At 31.1% G+C, this 21131-nt stretch overlaps 2 protein-coding genes across 2 annotated transcripts; both read right to left on the bottom strand.

The window, feature by feature from the left end:
* Positions 1-497: 497 nt before the first annotated feature.
* On the bottom strand, positions 498-4481 carry LOC124912083 (protein NDL1-like). The gene is made up of 10 exons (XM_047452642.1): positions 4165-4481; positions 3270-3369; positions 3101-3198; positions 2919-3007; positions 2643-2703; positions 2467-2553; positions 2167-2244; positions 2029-2085; positions 1893-1948; positions 498-1120 (listed from the first exon to the last, which is right to left on the bottom strand). The coding sequence occupies exons 1-10, from the start codon at positions 4222-4224 to the stop codon at positions 760-762; spliced, it is 1047 nt and encodes a 348-aa protein (XP_047308598.1). The 5' UTR covers positions 4225-4481; the 3' UTR covers positions 498-759.
* An 8092-nt stretch (positions 4482-12573) lies between these two features.
* On the bottom strand, positions 12574-13173 carry LOC124913260. Its single transcript, XM_047453856.1, has one exon. The coding sequence runs from the start codon at positions 13171-13173 to the stop codon at positions 12574-12576; it is 600 nt and encodes a 199-aa protein (XP_047309812.1).
* Positions 13174-21131: the final 7958 nt, after the last annotated feature.

Genomic DNA, 21131 nt, shown 5'->3' with positions numbered 1-21131 from the left:
ATAATCAAAAATCCCTTACTCGAAATATTTTCATTTTTCTCAACTTCTACATCCTACGTGATCTATCGTTTTGTTTAGATACCCTACCCTATGGGTCGGCCTGCTTGTGATGGTTATTCATTATTTCGAAAAATTCTATATATTAGTATCCCATCTAGTTCACTTGTCGTTTATATGTTTGGGTGGAAGTTATCTTAATAATTGCATTTTCATACCTTTGATCATGAATTTCATCTTCAAATATTTTTGAAATAAACACAGCTGTGAATGTAGGGTTATACTCACTTAAGCTCAATCCAAAATCTTTTTTATTTATAATAAACTTGTAATTATTTTTATGATAAACAAAATATATATTTTGAATCATGGGTTTAAATCTCTCTCATGCATATATTTTGAAAATTCCTTGCATTAACTTCAAGTCAACTCTAATTTCTAACCCTTTCTAAATGTGGACCATTATCCCACTTCTTCATTACCACAATGGAAAATAAGACTACATTTAAAATATTCTCCTTATTACAAAATAACAATAAATAGGTACCAATGACGAGAGATGTGTATGTGTGACATAAAAACATCTCATTTAAGAGTTCTACTACTTCAACATGTAATTGTTTATGACTTACTTTACTACAAATGAATGAAGAATTGCTACTAACAATCAACCTCCCCTCTTTTTTTTCATCTTTCTTTCTACAAGTGTAAAACCCCCAAGACAAAAAAAAATGAATATTATATACAAGCTCATTTGTGTTTCTAAGAAACAACCCTGGTTTTAATGGGTTTCAACTTCAACCCCATGCTTTCTGGGGAGAGAAGCTCCGGTGAGATACACGATGGACTAAGAGGACTCCTCGGACTTCCACTAAGCGCCTGAGCCTGACTCTGCCTGTATAATCCGTATCCCATCATGAAATATTCCATCGGTATTAACATAGCAAGCGGTTGCTCTTCCGTCACCATTGAACCGCACGATTGCACCTCCACCAACGCACTATATCTTCTGTCCAACTTTGACATCATCTCCAAAGCCTCCTCGTGGAAAGGTGAATTATCCCCAACAAATATCAATGTACGACATTTTAGTCTCTTCAAACCGTCGCTTATATCTGGTCTCCTACAACCAAATAAAATGTGTTTTTTATTATTTTAGTTGATCAAGTGACTACTAATGGGATTAAGGGGCCTTCAAACTTGGGTTATTTCAAAAATAACCTTGTTTCAAGTAAGTTATTGCAAAATTTGGACTTGTTTGTTTTTCTATTATTTGTATAACCTAAAGGTTATTTTCATATAAACTTATTCGGTATCGTTAAATTGAATGAGTTGATGATAAGGCATTGATTTATTTTGATATGAACATTAAGGATATAAATATATAATGAAAAAATATATCTTTTTAGAAGAAATAGATAGTATTTTTAATTAATTGATGATTTAAATTATATAATTAGTTGCCTGATGATGGGATGTTGAATTATTGAGACTAAATTCAAATAACCCAAATTGAATCAGACCTTCGATTAAATCTAAAAAAAATTAATCAAGGTCTAAAGTATTCTTGGTATTATATAATGTAGTATTCTAGTTTTATGATTTGACTTATAATTGATGAGGTTGATCATAGGATAGTGAATTATTGAGATTCAAATAACTATATGATCTAACAAGACTTTTGATTCTTCGTAAAAACCCTAATCAAGGCCTAAAGCATTCTTTGTATTATAAAGTAAGGATGTTTTAGTTTATAAAGTTTATGATTTGATTGATGATGAGATAATGAGTTATTTTGATTAAATTTAAATAACTCTTCATCAAACAAGACATAAGTTTCTCTTTTTTAAATCATATTTCAACATACAACAATATATATGAGCATTAAAATTTACCTATCCATTGCCTGAAGGAACCGGAAAACATTTATTCCTTGCCGTTCTTCTAGTAACTGTAAACGAAATTAAAAGAAAAAATATTAGGACAAATATGTAACCATCGAAAAATAAAAATTAAAGATTAAACACTAACTCGTCTACAAGCCTGAACGATATCTGATTCCGGGACATCAATATTACCGCGAACTTCCTAGGAAAAAGGAACAATATATAAGTTTTAGTCTAAACCTAATTCAAAGAACAAGGAAAACCGCATGAATTTATCGTATACCTTGCTGAAGTACCGTTGAAGCAAGAGTTCTGTGAGCAAACCACACATGCCATAAAAGTATAGCAAATTTAACATCACCTATAGATTAAAGAACAAAAAGTTAGGCACATTTTATAAAACTGCAGCAAAATAAGTACTTCAAAATTTTAAGCATTAAATCACTTACCAAATTAAGCAAGATTCATAACTTAATTTGAGCAGAATCTAAATAATGAAGTGATTTTAAATAACTATTGAACCTAAATAAGTATTTAATCGTTTAGCAATAACGCAAAACCACAAGCAGGAAAGAAAAGATACCTTGTTATATAACCATTCTGTCCACGAAGGTGCCTTACAAATGGGGGAAATAAGTATTAGACCGATAACCCGCTCTCTGTATTTCATCTGTATTTACAACAAACCCCATAACCGTTAAAATCCATGACTCTTAATAAGAAAAACGATTAAGACATGGTTTGTGTATAAGAACATACTGCAAAGAGCGTAAGTATGTAAGCACCCGCTGTAACTCCCATACACATTACTGTACCAAGCCTGAGACATGAATTGTCATCAATCAAATCATCAACTAGCAAACACTTACACTACTTTTCTTAACATTTTAAATATTAAATATAATAGTTTAGCCGTTTAACTCAAATAACCCCAAATAATCAAATTTTTTTATTAATCGAGTTCTTTTTTCAAATAACCCAGATTATTTCAAATGCACCCATCAATCCATCAAAAAGAAGAAAAGAACTGATAACCTGAAATGGTTGAGAACCTCAAGGATCTGATCTGCTAGATCATCAACAGACAGCAATTCATCATTTGGACAAACGGCTGCAGCTCCCAACTGCAAAAACACTTGCAGAAGACACACTACAAGGCTTATGTCAAGAAGGACAGAAAAAGAAAGCCATAAAAAAAGAGTAAGTAACTAACAGACCTCATGCCCAGGAGGACTGATGTGGTAAATACAGAAATTGTGAAGCAGCAAAGAAGCTGCCTCAGGACAAAAGAACAATCCTTGGAAGCAAGACATATCTGTGCTCAAATAATTACATGGTAATAAGAACCTTTAACTAAAACAACAACAAAATTTACCAATTACTCACGATTTAGAGCCACGTCAGGATATGTTACCAATGCCGGCTTGTCTTGGTCCCCATATAAAATAACAGACACAGGACCTTGGCCAGTTCTCACAATATGTTCCTGTAACAATCAGGTTAATCCTTGTTAAAGTAATTTATTCCAATTTGAAAGGAGAAGGAGATAATTCCATGAAAATCAAAAGAGGCTTTTTGCTTTTCAGTTTTCTCAAATCTTCTTCATTCTGTAACTTTTGTTTTATCCTAGTCCAGTGAAAATAATGAAAATAAAAAAGGAATCTTCTTTCATAAACTACATAATACAGCTATGTAGAGGAAGATCATATATTTAGTCAATCAGTGATTGTTTTGAAAGTTAAAAGTAATAACATGATTAATTAGCAATGGTTGGCAATAAAACAATCCAGTTGATAATTCATCATTTGGACAAACTTTAGAATCAGAAGAATTACCAGGAAAAAGAAATTAAAGTAACGAAACAACTTTAGAATCAAATAAAGCCTTAACTTATATGATAGCTTCCGTGTATGTTCAAGAATTAAGAGTCACCGTAATTATTTCGAATAGATCTATCTACATTCAACAGTTGCTATGACAGAACTATTCCTTTACCAAGCTTAAACCTAGAAAAGTATAAAAGAAATTTCAAAGAAAAAGACGCCATAGACGACCTTCAATTGAATGCTGCAAAGATGAAGGAAGCGATGGAAAACTATTTTCTATTTATTTTCAAGCTCCTGATGAAATTGCTGATTGTTAGTCACGGTAAGTCAAAATGCTTCAAACATTAATAAAAAAAAATCCAGATCTATCCACGCCAAAGATATCCGGAAATAACTCAAGAATGTGTATCGATAAGGTAAACGATAAACCTAAAGGTCAAGATAGAGGAACAAACCTTTCCTCCAAGATATATTGTTTCCATATCCAAAGAAACCGAATCGCTGGAATCCGCCATGGCCGCCGGCTCTCCGTGCCTGCAAGCCTAAACCTCCCACTCGTCTCTCTCCTTCTCCTTTTCCTGTCTAATCTACACCTACTTCCTCTTTCCGTCTTTCCCCTCTCTTCTCCAGGTATATATAGTTCGAGCTTCAATGGCTTATGTGCGAAGCGATCCTCTCTCTATCTCTTCTTTCTTTCTTTCTTCTTCTTCTTTGTTTCTTTGTTTCTTTGTTTCTCTCTGTATCTAACTGCAACAATAACTTACGGTTAACTTCCACCGACGCAAATTTATTCTGCGACTTTTCCGTGCAAACTTGCTTTAACACGAGTCTCCGGTCAATTTTTAACCATGGTTAGTGACCGACAGCTTGGCACTTTCATCTCTGCCACGCAAGAAACCCGAATGGAACGACGTCGTTCGATTGTCGGCTTTGTAAGCTGACGTGGTGGAACAACCAATTCAAAATGAATTAGTTAGTATCAAATAAGGAATCAGTCCCATTCCAAATCAATTAAAACTTTAATAAATATTTTATAATAAATCATGCATAAAGACACTCTCTCACTAATATAATTTAAATATTCTTAAATAGAAAAAATGAACACAAACAATATTTATAATAAATAATTAAATTAAATGAACAAACAAAATTAGATGGTATAGATATCAGATTTTGTTTTATTCCAATCTCGATAATTTTATAAAATCAAATTATTTAGATTTTATTTTTATAGATATAATATAATGTAATAATTTATTTCAAATCATTCACTTTTTTATCTTCTTTTGTGATAACTAATTTCTTACAACTATTATATCAACTTATTGACTTATAAGATGTTAGGGCTAATTTGATTCAGTTTATTCACTTTAATTTATTCGTTAAACGTTCAAATACGTTTGATAGGATTCGAATTATTCAAAAGTTTAATATTAGTTGTTGTTTGATACGACTTAATCGTTGTAACTCATATTGTTCTTTTTTGTTTAAACTTATTCACTGAGCATTCAAGTATATCCAATTTTAGTTTTTTCAACTTATTCACTAAGCATTCAAGTATATTTAATTTTATTTATTTACACCAACTTATTTGTTGATGTAATTCTAATAACTTATTACGCAATCAACTTCAATTCATGTAAATTTATAAATTGAATCAAAATAGACCTAATCTTTACTTTTTTATGGTCATTCATTCATGTTACATTCTTAACCGTGCTTCTTGATTATTTATTATTATTTTGACATAGAATATATAATTTTAGTAAATAAAATAAAATGTTTTAAAAAAATGTTTTTAAAAATTTAGGGTCATATTACGTGTACTCTCTTACCTCTACTCTATATAATATTTGTCATTTATGGGAAAAATAAAAAATTTATCATTGATGTGGTGACCATTTTTTAAATTTGTCTGTAACTTAAAAATACGTTGTTTATATGCTTGACGTTGGTAAAAATTCTCAAATTCGATAAATTGAAGGTAAAAATTAAACCGCGTTAAAATTTTGTCATGTGTCAGTTACATATGGTACACATGACTTTAATTATTTTACAATTATTAACTAAAATAACTAATCAAACATGAGCCATCTCTAATTAACTCACTCAATCACTATAACTAACTGAAAAGTGCTTTCATATACAAACTGAACAATACCAATAATGAAGGAGAGTTATTATTATTACATGATTCTACTAAAGGCTTAACGTGTACTATACTAATCCGCAAAACCTCCCGTATATAAGACATAATACATCTTTGGAAGTTTGGCTTGTTTTTGCTAATTCTTGAAACTCATTCACATTCACAAGTTCACCTGTTATTTTTTTCTTTTATGCATAAATGAGAAAATTTTAGTCGGATTATTCTTTCTATTATGTATTAAATCAAATAAATTAACACCAACAAGGCCAAAACCTGATTAAATAATTAATTTAATTATTTATTGTGATAATTAAATCTTAAATAATTAAGAATAATGATCAAGAAAAAATAAATAAAATAATTTGGGATAAATATTGTACTCATTTTATCTCAAATTATTTTTAGAAAAATCAAAAAGAATTAAATAAATAATTTAGGATAAATGTTGTATCCATTTATGCCAAATAAATTATTTATTACCCAATATAAAATAAATACATTTACAAAATAAATGTAATATTTATTAAATAAATTGAATATTTTACAAAAACAAAAGGGTAAAAATAAAATTTAATTTTAAACAAACCCTTAAATTAAAGATGGAGCGTGATTATATGTGGCCAAAATCTAGAAGAACCACTATAGCAGGAGCCACAACCTTCGGATATGCGTTTAATTCTCATCCAACGTCCAATAATGCACCGTGTCGCCCACTACAACGGAAGAAGATGCATTCGCGAAGTAGCGGATCACCAAACGGTCGCTTTAACGTTGTATCTTCTAACGCGGACGTTCCAACGAAACACAAAAGAAGCGTTAGTATCCACACGCGCGCCCAAAAACGTTTCGTTCTTCGTCTTCCTCGCGACGACGAAGAATATAAAAACAACAATCATCTTTGAATTTCCAAAGATGAAACTTTGTCGTTTCTCCACATTTTCACTTCATTCAAAAGGTGAAATGATCTCCCTACTTTGGTGATCATTCACCGTACACTTAGGAGCATCATTGCTGTCTATACCAGCGATTGACCGGAGAACAACCAAGAGACCATCAATAATCGTTTGATTTAGCTAAAGACAATTAAAGATAAACAACCACAATTAAATTAAAGATAACCAACCACAAATTAAAGATAAATTTAATATTTTTGGTTTATAATGAGTGGAACTCAGTTTATATTCGACTGTGGGGCCTAACAGCCAATCATAAGCATCATCGTGGATTCTACTCGAAGTCAGTGGAATTAATTCTGTGAGCTTTTTCTTTTAATTATTATTTTTTAAATGCGGTTGTATTGTTTAATGAAAAATATGGCTCGTGGTTTTTAAGTGAAATGAATAACTTAGAAGCTAAATAAGTCTAATGGAGAAGTTTTTATTACTCACATGTCTCCTAACAAAATTAATTTTTTTTTTATTTTTTTTCAAAATAAAAAAAGAAATAGCACAAAACTTTACTATCATTATTCCCGTTTAAACTCAATACGCTTTCATATGAAATCAAATTCGTGACATTTTTTTTATTAAAATGGGATAAACATATAAAAAAGTTTATAAAAGGTAAAACCATTTTAATATTTATTTATTTCTATTTTTTTTAAAATGTTTTAATAATTTATCATTTATATATATTCTTAATAAGAGTAAAAACTTAGGCAAAACTATGTTTGGATGAGTAGAATTGAATATGGAATTGGCAATAAAATTTTAATTTCAATTTTATGATTGAAAAAATTATAAAATCATAATTAAATTATAATTCCTATGTTTGAAAAAAAATTATATTAATATTTATTATTTATTTGATTAAAATATTGGTTTAACACAACCGATTAGAATAATTATTTTTTAAGTTTTAATTTTTATTAAAAAGAATAATCGTTTCAACATGTTAACTTCACTAAAAAAAATTATCGGTTCAAAATTAATTTCTTAAATTAAAAAAATATATATCGGTTCGTATTAATTTATTAAATTATATATATATATATATATATATATATATATATATATATATATATATATATATATAATTTGGTCGTTCTATTCATCTCCCTCAATTACATCAATCCTCTTGGTGTTAGAAAAAAAAATTATATATATATATATATATATATATATATATATATATATATTCTCCCTCAATTACATTGATCCTCTTAGTAGTAGGAAACAAAATATATAATAATAATAATAATAATAATAATAATAATAATAATAATAATAATAATAATAATGTAAAAAGACATTCGAAATATAATTATTAATTAAAAAATTTAATCCGTATTTTAAATAATAAAATAATAAATTTATTATTTAAAAAAATATAAATAAAAAAGGAAATTTGGATTTACAATTTCAACCTAAAAGAAATGAAATTAAGAATTATAAAATTAAACTAAAATAAATTTCATTAATATTCTATTTCAGTTATAATTCTTAATATTAAAAGTTTTACCAAACTTAAATTTGGAATTGAACTCTCCAATTTCAATTCCAATTCCAATTACAATTCCAATTCCAATTCCAATTCCAATTCCAATTTCAATTCCAATTCCAATTCCAATTCCAATTCCAATTCCAATTCCAATTCCAATTCCAATTCCAATTCCAATTCCAATTCCAATTCCAATTCCAATTCCAATTCCAATTCCAATTCCAATTCCAAAGTTATCAAACACTATTGTCATTTAGTTATCCTAGTAGGTTGTGTCAAAATCAACTTTTAATTACATGTTTAATATTTATTTAAATTAATTTTATTATAATTTTTTCAAACATAATAATTGAATTATAATAAAATGTTAATTATTGTGAAATTTTAAAATTATAATTATAATTAGAAATTGAATTACGTTTATCCCAACTCATTTTGTTTTGTTAGAGTGAATACAAAAGTTATAATCATTGTAGATTTTATTGACCATTTTGTTTTTGTTTAAATGGGTGTCATATCCATTTTAAATCCTTTAATCAAGAAAATTTTCGGAATTCATTTACTGTTACACAAGCTATTTCACCACGCTTTATGCACTGAATGAAGAAAAAAAAACTCAAATATTGGATGACTACAAATTTTTTATTATGAGAACTTAACAATCATACAAGCTTGATATATGTTACCAACATTGTCATATGGAAATAGTGAAAAATGGCTTACCATCTCTATTAAGTGTTATTATAACAAAACTTTTTGGAATAAATATATTTTATACAAATTATTAGGAATTCACATCAGCAAAACATTCAAATTTGGGAAACTTGTAGAGAAATAGAGGGAAAGTTGTGATATAATGATTAGAATAAAAAAAATGTTTAATGACATCAAATTAAAATGTAATGAAATGATTTTTTAAATCTAAATGATTTGTAAAGTTCTTTATTTCGATTTTTAAATTATAATATAATATTTTGTAAAATATTAAAGTGGTAGGTGAATTTAGCCGTATTAATTTTTTAATGAAATATATTTAAAAATAATAATAATATATTTAGAGATGTACTTTAATAGGGGAATGGAATAAATAAAACAAGAAAGAAGGAGAAGAAGAAAGGCCCAATACAACTCACAATTCCACAATATCAATCATCATCAATTATTAAGAACTTAAAATATGATAATATTAATTTGATCGAATACAATTACGATGTTATTTTTATTTTTTCCGTATAATTTGAGTCTCAATTAAAAATTGTTAATAAATATATATATATATATATATATATATATATATATATAATAATATATATTTGAAATTTGACCCAAAAAAATATGTTTTCATCGAATCAACCAAATTGAGAACTTCAAAATTACAATTCAACCTCTTAAAATAAGACAAACATAACAAGATTTCATTTAATTATATAGTATAAATTATGAACTGAGATCAAACCTCAGATTACATAGATTCTTGAATGCAAGAAACTTAAATGAAGAGTTGTAGTGTCATTCATAGCAGTGATAATGTCTAATAACTCGTTAAGGTAACTTCTTTAATTTATAAATTAAAGATCACGAGTTTTATTCGATTTAAAATGTATTAAATTGAAGTAAAAAATTATTTTTTAAAATAAAACAAAAAGAATCTATGTTTAGCCTTTTAAAAAATTATGAATATTAGTTTTTATTTGTTAGTGTCAATTTAAAAATTCACATATACATATTATATATATATATATAAATATAAAGATTGATCTGATTAGATGACATTTTTGTAACCTCTAATTAACCACAATCATATTTAAATTTCTTTAACACCTGGAAAGATATAGGTTGCATCATTTAAACTTTTATATATATTTTTAGATATATTTTTTCAATACTTTATATATACTCTACCATAAGAATATGAATATTTTATTTATTTACGTAATTAATAAGTTAACGGAGTTTAAATCATTAAAAATAAAACATAATTTTATACTAATTTAATAATAAAAAGTTCAAATTATGAGATTTAAAAAAAAAATCTTAAATCTAAATTATTTCTACTAAGGACTCCCAATTGGACAATTTGATTAATAGATAATTAAAAAAAACTTATGAAAATGGGTTGAGGTTTTACTTTGTGTTGGGTTTAGAGATTGGTCCGAGGCGCTTATTTATTTATTAATTTCTTCACACATTATTACATATCTATATATATATAATGATGCTTAATTTTTAAAGTGTCCGGATTGCCGGGTCGAGAACTGTGGTTAATTTGGATACTTGGGTCGGATTGTGGGTTGACCCGTTTTTAAATTTAAAACGGTTAAAAATAAAATTAAAAATGCTAGAGGTATGTTTCGAACTTGCAACCTAACAAAACAAGTACAACTTTTTAACCAACTAGGCTATACAGACTTTATATTTTAAATTCAACACCAAATTTGATAAACGCGGGACGTTTTAATATTAATATAAGTTCAACTTTTTAACTAACTAATATATAATGATGTTGAGTAAATGGATAATTGGGTCGGATTGTGGGTTGACTCACCCATAAACTTAAAACGGTTAAAAATAAAATAAAAAATATTATCCGTAATTTTTTTTCACGTTTTTTATATTATTACTCGTGCAAATGCACGGGCTAAATGCTAGTTTGATTTAATTACAACAAATATTATCTTTAATCACATAAATAATAGACAATTATTTCAAATATAATCAAGTATGAGATGTTTTCATGCCGATCTCATTTTGTAACCCAACGCAATTGTTCCAACCTGTTTCAAGGTTGCCTTCAGAAGCAACAATTATACACCGGTTTTATTGATCTTTTTATTTCTATCTTTTTCTGCAATTCCATCTTTCTTCGAATGTTTCTTTTGGTGTGATTGAGTAAACAAATTGATCGAAGTTAGAAAGGAGAAAACGAACAAACAAGCTTATTTATTTTAATTTATTTTTTGTGTTATATGTTTATATGCATATGTTAGAGCCATTAATTTATAGTACTAGTTGGGTACTCATCATTTTGGTTAATAGCTTACAAACTGAGTTGATTAATGCGTGTGTGAAAGCAACTTCATAAATGTTTGTATTGTATATAATCAATAATTGAATTTTCTACTCACCCTATATCTATATTATACAATAAGAGTTTTGCGTTAAATTCCTATTGTTATGCATCAACCTCACAATTAATGTTTATATAAAAATAATTATAGAAACATATAATAATGTATCATACAAGTTAATTTGAAAACGATAGAACATGTAATAATGTATGTCATAAGAGTGCTCCACCAACCCTAGGGATCAATTAATTAGGTAATCTATGACACTAAATTTCTTTTACATGTAACTCTTGAATATTATATCTACTATGATTCAATATTTTCATCTTTTGTTTTACAGTGTAAGACAGGAAACTTTGCTGTTTATATCCAAATTAACTTAATATAACTTTTTGTACGAACTAGACCACTAAAGTACTTCAAAACATAGTCAAGTGTGGGTTTAATTACTACTTAGAACTAAATCTTTTTACAATCTTTTAGAGTAAGAAGATGCTTCTGTTTTTTCTATTACATATTCTATTATTTGGCTTCAATGATGAACTCCTGACACATTATTTATGAGAAAGGATAGGGACAGTGAATTATTTGATTCGTTAAAAAATTTAAAAAAAATTATTTATCTTATCTCTCGTATTATTTTTTTCAATCACAAGTCATGTCATTTTCTATCGTTCCCTCCCCTATAACTTCTCTTAATTTATTATATTGGATCTTACAAAAACATTCTATAGAAATGTAATTTTTTTCTGTTATTATTAAATAGATAACATTTTATATTAACATAATTGATTATAATTTTTATTTTTCTTAAAGTGAACCAGTATTTTATCTTCTATAAGAGTTTATATGCCCAGAAAAATAATATATATATTCAACATTGGAAGAATATGGCTACAGCCCACAAGGTAGGTCGGTTGTTATTTGAGATTTAAAAAAAATGAAATTTAAAAATATTTTTTGTATTTAAATTCAAATTTAATAAAATTGAAGTAAAGGTATTATAATAATTTAGTTGATAAATTATTATTATTTAAAAAAAAAAAAACGTTTTAACGTCATTTCATTAAAAATTTAAAAAAACCGAAAAAAACCCAAATGAGTTTCTGTATTTTTCTAGACAGGCCTAGGAAAATTAAGTTCGTTATGGTCTAAAAATAAATGAATTACAAAAAATCATCAGAATTACAAACAAATTTAAATTACGTTTATCTCGCTAAAAAAACAGTGTCTTTGGTGACTTTCTGATATGATACATTCCAGTTCCTGTAGAGGTTCCAATTCTGTTCGTTTTTTGGGACTCTTCTCCATGTCTGAATGTTTGCGTTACAGTATGTTACAATATTATCCCAGGTCTGCTTCAGACTTCTTTGATTCCTTGAGAATGCCCTCGCGTTTCTCTCCCGCCCGATGTTGTAAACTGTTGAGCCGAATCCGTATTTGAAAATCTTTGACTTAAACTTTGTGCACTTCGCTTTCTTCATAGACACTTCCTTGATTTCTTTCCAATCTTCTGGGAATCTGGTCATCTCTATATTTTTTGCAAATTTATTCCAAAGTTTCGAGGCAAATGAATAGTTCCCGAAGAGATGATCAACTATTTCTTCATTCCCTTCACACAACAAACAACTTGAATCTAGAATTTCCATGTACTTCTTGACGCGATCTCTCGTGTTTAGTATTTCCTGAAATGCAAGCCATAAGATGAATTGGTGTCTCGGGATAACCTTTGACGACCAGACCAGATTAGCCCAATCTACTATTTCCTCCTTATCTCGGATGGTGTTCCACACTTTGTTTGAAATCATCTTCCTATTTTCCTCGGCTTTTCATTGGTGTACATCTGTTCTTTCGTTGAATTGGATGTTACTGATATATTTGAGAATGCACCGCCCCACCGGTATTCGTCTAAGAAGCGAATTCCATAGCCCGTCTTTAATGTCTCTAACCTTGGAAACTAGGTAGTCCCGCCTGATCCTTACGTTTCTGAATTCCTCTTTATTGATTAACGGTTGATCCTCGTACCAGGGATCAGGCCAAAACAATGTGTTTCTGCCGTCTCCTCAACTAATATCAAAAAGTCATGCAATACTGTTTCTTAGCTTAAGGATTTTCAGTAACGACCATCCCATACCTTCGCTTATTTAGGATGTCCAAACGCTTGATTCATGTTTTATAAACCGGGTGTGGACCTACTTTGTTAGATTAAGTTAAATAAAGAAAAATGAAAATTAATTAAAAGAGAAATAATTAATTAAAGAAAATGTTTGATAAACTTAGGTGAATAAGTTTAAATCAATACGACATAGTTTTATTGATGTGTTAATGAACAAAACTAAGTTGTAAAATTGTCTATGCGCAAGTACAACTGAAGAAGTGCGCGAGGAGACGTCTAACTTCTACAGACGTGATAGTCTGAAGAAGTGCACGAGAACACGTCTAACTTCTACAGACGTGTTAGTCTGAAGAAATGCGCGAGCAAACGTCTAACTTCTACAGACGTGTTACTATGAAGAAGTGTGCGAGCAAACGTCTAACTTCTATAGACATGTTAGTCTGAAGAAGTGCACAATCAGACGTCTAACTTCTACAAACGTGTTAATCTGAAGAAGTGCGTGAACAGACGTCTAACTTCTACAGACGTGTTAGTCTGAAGAAGTGTGCAAGAAGATGTCTAACTTCTACAGACGTGTTAATCCGAAGAAGTGCGCGAGCAGACGTCTAACTTCTACAGACGTGTTAGTCAAAAGAAGTGCGCGAGCAGATGTCTCACTTCAACAGACGTTCTAGTCTGAAGAAGTGCGCGAACAGACGTCTCACTTCTACAGACGTGTTAGTTTAAGAAGTGCGCGAGTAGATGTCTAATTTCTATAGATGTGTTAGTTTGAAGAAGTGCGCGAGCAGACGTCCAACTTCTACAGACGTGTTAGTATGAAGAAGTGCGCGAGCAGACGTCTAACTTCCACAAACGTGTTAGTTTAAAGAAGTGCACGAGCAGACATCTCTCTTCTACAAATGCTCTGGTCTAAAGAAGTGTGAGCAAATGCCTTATTTCAGTAGTCGTCTGAAGAAGTGTCCGTCTTTCTGCTCTACTCATCAGCATAGAGAACAACAGTATTCGTTATCAGCCGTCTTCCAAGTCAACTTTACACGCTTAAGTGCCAAGTACTCTTTTATTCCACTAGCCTGCGTTGTACCTTCCAATACACAACGATCTATCGAATATTTTATAGTACAATCCAGTACGCCACAATCCAACGAATATATTCTCTTGTACGATCCCCTATACATGCTATACATGGCGTACGTCTAACGAAAAACTAACACACATCCAAGAAAAGATTTGAACGTTGCTACACTTCAATATAAAAGGTGATCAAAGTACAACGACAAATTTGTCCAAGTGCACAAATTAATAATTGTTAAGCGCTGTGATTACTCTTGCTCTAAGTCTATTCTGTGATTCATCTACAGTTCTACCTGAGTATATTTTTAGTATTGTAAGTTGAACCGAACGTTATCTGTTCAACAAAGTGTTAGCTAGGAGTTCAGAAATAGGAAGCTGTTAAGTCCTGTGCTTCTAACTGGGTTTGTATAGTTACTATACAAATCGAAGTCTTCTAGTGAAAAACCTCCTGGAAACAGAAGATGGGGTGACATAGGAGTTTTATCTCCGAACAACCATAAAATTCCTTATGTTATTTCATTTCTGCATCTTACAGTCGTTTATCAACCACTTCAAATCTAGTAAACATTTCCGCACTTGAATCCGTTCAAGAGCTTGCGAAGATTTGTGAAAAATAGAAACATATTTTCATCGCTAACAAGATTAAAATCAAATTGAAAGTTATAAGTAACACAACAATACTCAACCCCCGAATATTGTTTTACCTGATCCTAACAAGTGGTATCATAGACAAGTTTTCTATTCTCAAGCATCTTCAGATATCAAAACCATGTCTATCCAAAGAAAAATCCCTATGTTCTCAAAGGAAGACTATGACAACTGGAAAAATCAGAATGTAGGCTCATCTATCTGCTCTAGATGAAGACATGTGGTATGTCATCACTGATGCTCCAATGAAAATTCTAAAACTCAGCACAACTAGTACATCTACTGATGGTGCTCCTAAGATGAAGGAGAAACCAAGATTTGAGTAGACTGCTAAAGAGAAGAGGAAGGCCAACCTCGATACTATGGCCAAAGACATTCTTTATAAGACGCTAGACAAGAATTTGTTCAGCAAGATCAATTCATGCTCGCCTGCCAAAGAAATTTTGGAGAAGCTGACTTAACTTTGCGAGGGCAACGACCAAACCAAAAAAAACAAGCTGATGGTTCCACACAAAAGTTTGATAGCATCAAGATGCATCTAGGAGAGAAGATGACTGAATTTGATGAAAGATTTAGCAGCATTGTCATCCAATTCTTTACTTTGGGAAAGACATATAACAACAGTGAGGTTGCAATCAAAGTTATGAGAGCTCTGCCCAGAGAATGGGACATAAAGACGATGACAATGAGGGAGTCCAAAGATCTCAATAAGCTTGAGTTGCATGACATGTTCGCCGATTTGAAAGCCTATGAATTTAAGATAAACTCGAGGAATGAAGAGGAGCCATTCACACCTGTCTCAACCAAGGCACTGGTGACCACTAAGGAGCCACCTGCCGTGACAGATACGAAGTCTGCTGAGCAGATCAACAGCGATGCCATGGCACTCTTTGTCAAGAAGTTTGGAAAATTCATGAAGAAGACTCACTCTAACTCAAACTCTTCAAATAATAACAATCATACAAGTAATTCCAAAGCTAACTTGAAGTGTTTTAATTGTGATAAACTAGAAGCACTCAAGGCAGAATGCAGAAAGCCAAAGAGGGATGATAAGAAGTCTCGTGATAAGAAGAACAAAAAGGACCAAAAAGATCTCTTGGTTGAGGAAAGAAAGAGCATGTGGGCTGATAGTGATTCAGACGATAGCTCTTGAAGTGAGAGTGATGACTAAGGCGTTAAATGCTTCATGAAAAATGACGATGATGTATTTGACTTCTCCTCTAACAAGTTCACAAGAGACGATCTAACCACTAAACTCAATGACATGGTCATTGAGTACAAGAATCTATCAGACTCTTTTAATGAAATGACTTTGAAAAACAAATCTGACAATACTACTTCTTCATCTCAAATCACTAAACCGAAAGTTTTTAAAATAACCAAGCTCTCATCTAAGAATGAGAAGCTCAAGAAAACAATTCAAATTATTTCTTCTGAAAACCAAAGGTTAACATACGTGGTTAGTTCTTGGACGAAATCTAGGAATGTCGTCAGACAGCTGATTAGTTACTAAGGCCTGCCGAATGCAAATCCGATTTAGGATTTGATAATGGCAACCCAGATAAGTCCAACAAAAAGTTAAACCCAGTAAAAGGCGAGCTTAAGCCCAAAATCTTTGTCAAGGGATATTTAAATGATAGTGGAACTAATCATGGCTGTGATGCCTTGACTATAAAATATGAGATCAAATATGTTAAGCCAACTTCAAGATGGCTTAAGCTCGAGAAGAGTGGAGGCAACAAGTCTGGCAAGCAAAAACTTGACAAAAAGTCAAGAAGTTCTTCTCAAAACTCATCTTCTAAAGTGAAGGGATCAACAACAGGCAGAAAGAAGTCTGCCAAACCGAAATCATTTGCGTTATTAACAACTCAAAGTGGGAGATCCATAAAAATAATTCAAATATGGATCCCCAAGGGACTGATTAACCACAGACCCAAGTGAATATGGGTACCAAAGGTGGAAATATGTATATTTGTAGGTAAATCAGGTCAGCTACTTGGAAGACTCTATTTGGTATTTGGACAGTGGCTGCTCTAGACACATTACATGCGACAAACGGTTGCTGACTGATATAACAAAATGCACAGGATCTAAGATCACATTTGGTGATAACAACGAAGGTAAAATTGTGGGTAAGGGTAAAATTATCCATGGTTATCTTACTATTAACGATGTGCTGCTGGTAGAAAGTCTATGTTACAACTTGATTAGTATTAGTCAAATGTGTGATAACAAATTTACTGTAGATTTTCAAAAACATGCATGTCTTGTAAAAGATAAGTAGGGTAACACTCTACTAATAGGAAATAGGGTAGGAAATTCTTATAAGATGAATTGGAAAAATAAGACGTGTGATCTTTTATGCATGATAGCCAAGAATGATCAAAACTGGCTATGGCATAAAAGATTAAACCATCTTAATTTTAAAACCATTAATAACATCTGTTCGAAAGATTTAGTTTCTGGAATACCTAAACTAAAGTTTTCTAAAGATAAGATCTGCATTGCTTGTCAGATCGACAAACAAGTCTATTTAACTTTTAAAAATAAAGGGAATATCCAATCCGACAGGTGTCTAAAATTATTGCAAATGGATCTGTTTGGTCCAATCCCAATCACCAGTTTAGGGGGAAAGAGATATACCCTTGTCATAATTGATGATTATTCAAGATTTACTTGGGTTATATTTTAAGAATCTAAGGATAAGACTACTGAAAATTTAATTAAGACCCTTAGAAGACTTCAAAATGAAAAATCTTTAAGTATCATAAAGATTAGAAGTGACAAAGGAACTAAGTTCACCAACAGAAGTCTGTCTTCCTTGAGGAATCTGGTATTAGACACAAGTTGTCTAGTGCTAGAACTCCACTACAAAATGGTGTTACTGAAAGGAGGAACAAAATATTAAAAGAAGCAGCGAGATCTATGCTAGTTGACTCATGTGTTTCAAAGACTTTGGGAAGAAGCCATTAACACATCATGTTATACTCAAAACAGGTCAAGGATTAATAAACGTTTTAATAAAACACATTACGAATTTTTTATGGTAAAACTCCTAAAATTTCATATTTTAGGATATTTGGATGTAAGTATTTTATTCATAACAATGGGAAAAATCATTTGACTGCTTTTGATGCTAAAGAAATGCTGGAATTATGTGAGGCTACTCTTCAGATAGTAAAGCTTATAGAGTGTATAATAAATAAACTCTAACGTTGAAGAATCTACCCAAATTATTTTTGTTGAATCTGTTGAAAGTAATTCTCACAAAATTATTGAAGTTTCTAACAGGTTGGAAGCTGCCAATCTTTAATCTGATAGAGATGATGAAGTTCTAGTCAACATAAACAAAACGTTTGATCAGCCGGCTGATCCGGTTGATATTCAACTAGACAACCAGACTATTAGTCAGCAGGCTGCTGATAATCTAGATGTCCTAGATCCATCTGACCAGACGTTTGACCCTCTGGGACCGAACTTCAAATGGAACAAAAACCACCCACCAGAACTAATCATTGATAATCCTAATGCACCTCTTAGGAGTAGACATCAACTAATGGATGAATTTGCAAACTCTGCTTTTATCTCTCAAATTAAGCCTATGAAAATCAATGAAGCATTGCTTGATCCAGATTGGATCAATGCTATGCAAGAGGAGTTGAATTAATTTGAAAGAAACAATGTGTGACATCTAATTACAAGACCGGATGATCAATTCGTTATTTGAACTAGATGCGTTTTTAGAAAAAAAAACTAAGTGAAGATGGATTAGTTGTGAGAAACAAAGCCCGATTGGTAGCTCAAGGATATAGACAAGAGAAATGAATTGACTTTGAGGAGTCATTCACCCCTGTAGCTAGACTTGAAGCTATTCGAATCTTCCTAGCTTATGCAATTTTAAAAAGTTTAAAGTTTATCAAATGGATGTTAAAAGTGATTTTCTTAATGGTTTATTGAATGAATATGTTTATGTTGAACGGTCTCCGATTTTCAAAATCATTCTCAATCTAATCATGTTTTCAAATTAGATAAAGCTTTATATGGTCTTCAGCGCTTCTAGAGCTTGATATGACACTTTGACTAATTTTCTATTTGAGCATGATTTTATCATTGGCATAGTAAATAAAACACTTTTCAGATTTACTAAATACTCACATATATTACTTGTTCAAATTTATGTGAATGACATCATATTTGGGTAAACTAACCTCAAATTGTGTGAGAAATTCTCTAAGTTGATGCAAGACAAATTTGAGATGAGCATGATGGTAAGCTAACGTTCTTCCTTGGTCTTCAAGTACGTCAACTTGAAGATGACATCTTCATCAATCAAGCTAAATACACTAGGGAGCTGTTGAAGAAATTCGGCATGTAGAGTTTCTCAGCTGCTTCAACACCCATGAACACATCTAGCAAACTAGATAAGGATGAAGATGGCCAGTCTGTCGACATCATAGCCTATAGAGGAATCATCAAATCTTTGCTATATCTAACAGCCAGCCGACCATACATCCTGTTTGTTGTCAGCTTCTGTGGAAGATTCTAGAATAATCCTAAACAATCTCATTATATTTTTGCTAACCGTATTTTGAAATATTTAAAGGGAACTCAAAATATCCCAGTTTCAATTTAATCAGCTATTCTGATGTAGATTATGTAGGTTGCAAAATCGATCGAAAGAGCACTAGTGGAACTTGTCAGTTCCTTGGTGATCGTCTGATCTCTTAGTTTAGTAAAAACAGACGTCTATCGCCACATCTACAGCAGAATATCTTACCATATGCAGCTGTTATGCTCAATTGATGTGGGTCCAATAGTAGTTAAGAGATTTTGGCATCCAGGCAGACGAGTATCTGATCTTCTACGACAACACCAGTGCCATTGCAATCACATATAATCCGGTGTTGCATTCCAGAACAAAGAATATTGATATCCGACATCATTTCATTCGGTATCATGTTTCTCAAAAACATATTCGATTGGAATATGTGCCAACGGATCAGCAAGTGACCGACATCTTCACGAAGCCACTCCCCAATACTAAGTATTCTTAGTTTAGAAATGTTTTGGGTCTTTTAGAGCTAAATTAATTTAATTAAGTATACAAAAATTGAGGGGGAATTTGTTGTTAAGCTGATAAGGAAGACGTGGTAAGACATATGTCTCAAATCGTGTTGAATAGAACAGTCGTCTAATGACACTGCGTATTAGACGGACTATGCTTAAGCAACTTGCAATTTAAGCATAGTCAGACACTAAGCTGTTAGGTAGACGTCTGCTGACACTGCTGTTACAATGGGTCAGCAGACACCTTCCGAACAAATGTCTTACTTATCTTAAACACAAGGTATGCAGACAACACCGATAGACGTCTATCTACAAGTGCTCTTCTAACGCCTTGTGTTAAGCTAAATGGGACAACTATCTTAATGTTATCACTATGTAACATCGTTTATCCCCCCGGTCTATGTCCCATTCCAAAGCTTATCACGTGCTTGTGAGACACGTGGCAATATAGAAGGACAACCGCGAGGTAGCTCAAGGTTCAATGATTTCAACCTTGGTTTGCGCGCCAGGCATCTTTTAAAACGAAACATTTGGTTTTTAAAAGATTTTGAAAATACCTGGAGCGGTAAGAAATTATTTATGTAAAATAATTTTATCTTTTGTTCAAACATTAATAATCTAGGAGGCTAAACAAAAAATTAACCTGACCCGATTTAAATTAATTAAACATAATCAATTTAAAGATTATTCATTTGAAAATCAGAGTCGCCAAGAGATTTTATGAAAATCAATAAAATGATACGTGTATAAACGTATTTATACCAGAGTTTCTGAAAAAAGTGGTTCGTTGTCTGTTTACGTTCGGGAAAGGGCTTTCGCGCTATGTCCTCTACGCCCGCCTAAGGATGGTTTTCAAAATCCTAT

This window comes from Impatiens glandulifera, chromosome 8 (assembly GCF_907164915.1).
Source record: "Impatiens glandulifera chromosome 8, dImpGla2.1, whole genome shotgun sequence".
NCBI lineage: Eukaryota > Viridiplantae > Streptophyta > Magnoliopsida > Ericales > Balsaminaceae > Impatiens > Impatiens glandulifera.
Note: the sequence above shows the minus strand (reverse complement) of the source record. Positions and strands in the feature narration are given on the sequence as shown.

What these genes read in the sequence shown, in the direction of transcription:
- LOC124913260 (XM_047453856.1), bottom strand. Translation starts at nt 13,173, where the DNA reads ATGATTTCAAACAAAGTGTGGAACACCATCCGAGATAAGGAGGAAATA.
- LOC124912083 (XM_047452642.1), bottom strand. Translation starts at nt 4,224, where the DNA reads ATGGCGGATTCCAGCGATTCGGTTTCTTTGGATATGGAAACAATATAT. An exon ending in TCCTGACGTGGCTCTAAATC is followed by an intron (nt 3,199 to 3,269) that starts GTGAGTAATTGG and finishes ATTTGAGCACAG; the next exon opens with ATATGTCTTGCTTCCAAGGA. An exon ending in TTCAACGGTACTTCAGCAAG is followed by an intron (nt 2,086 to 2,166) that starts GTATACGATAAA and finishes CCTTTTTCCTAG; the next exon opens with GAAGTTCGCGGTAATATTGA.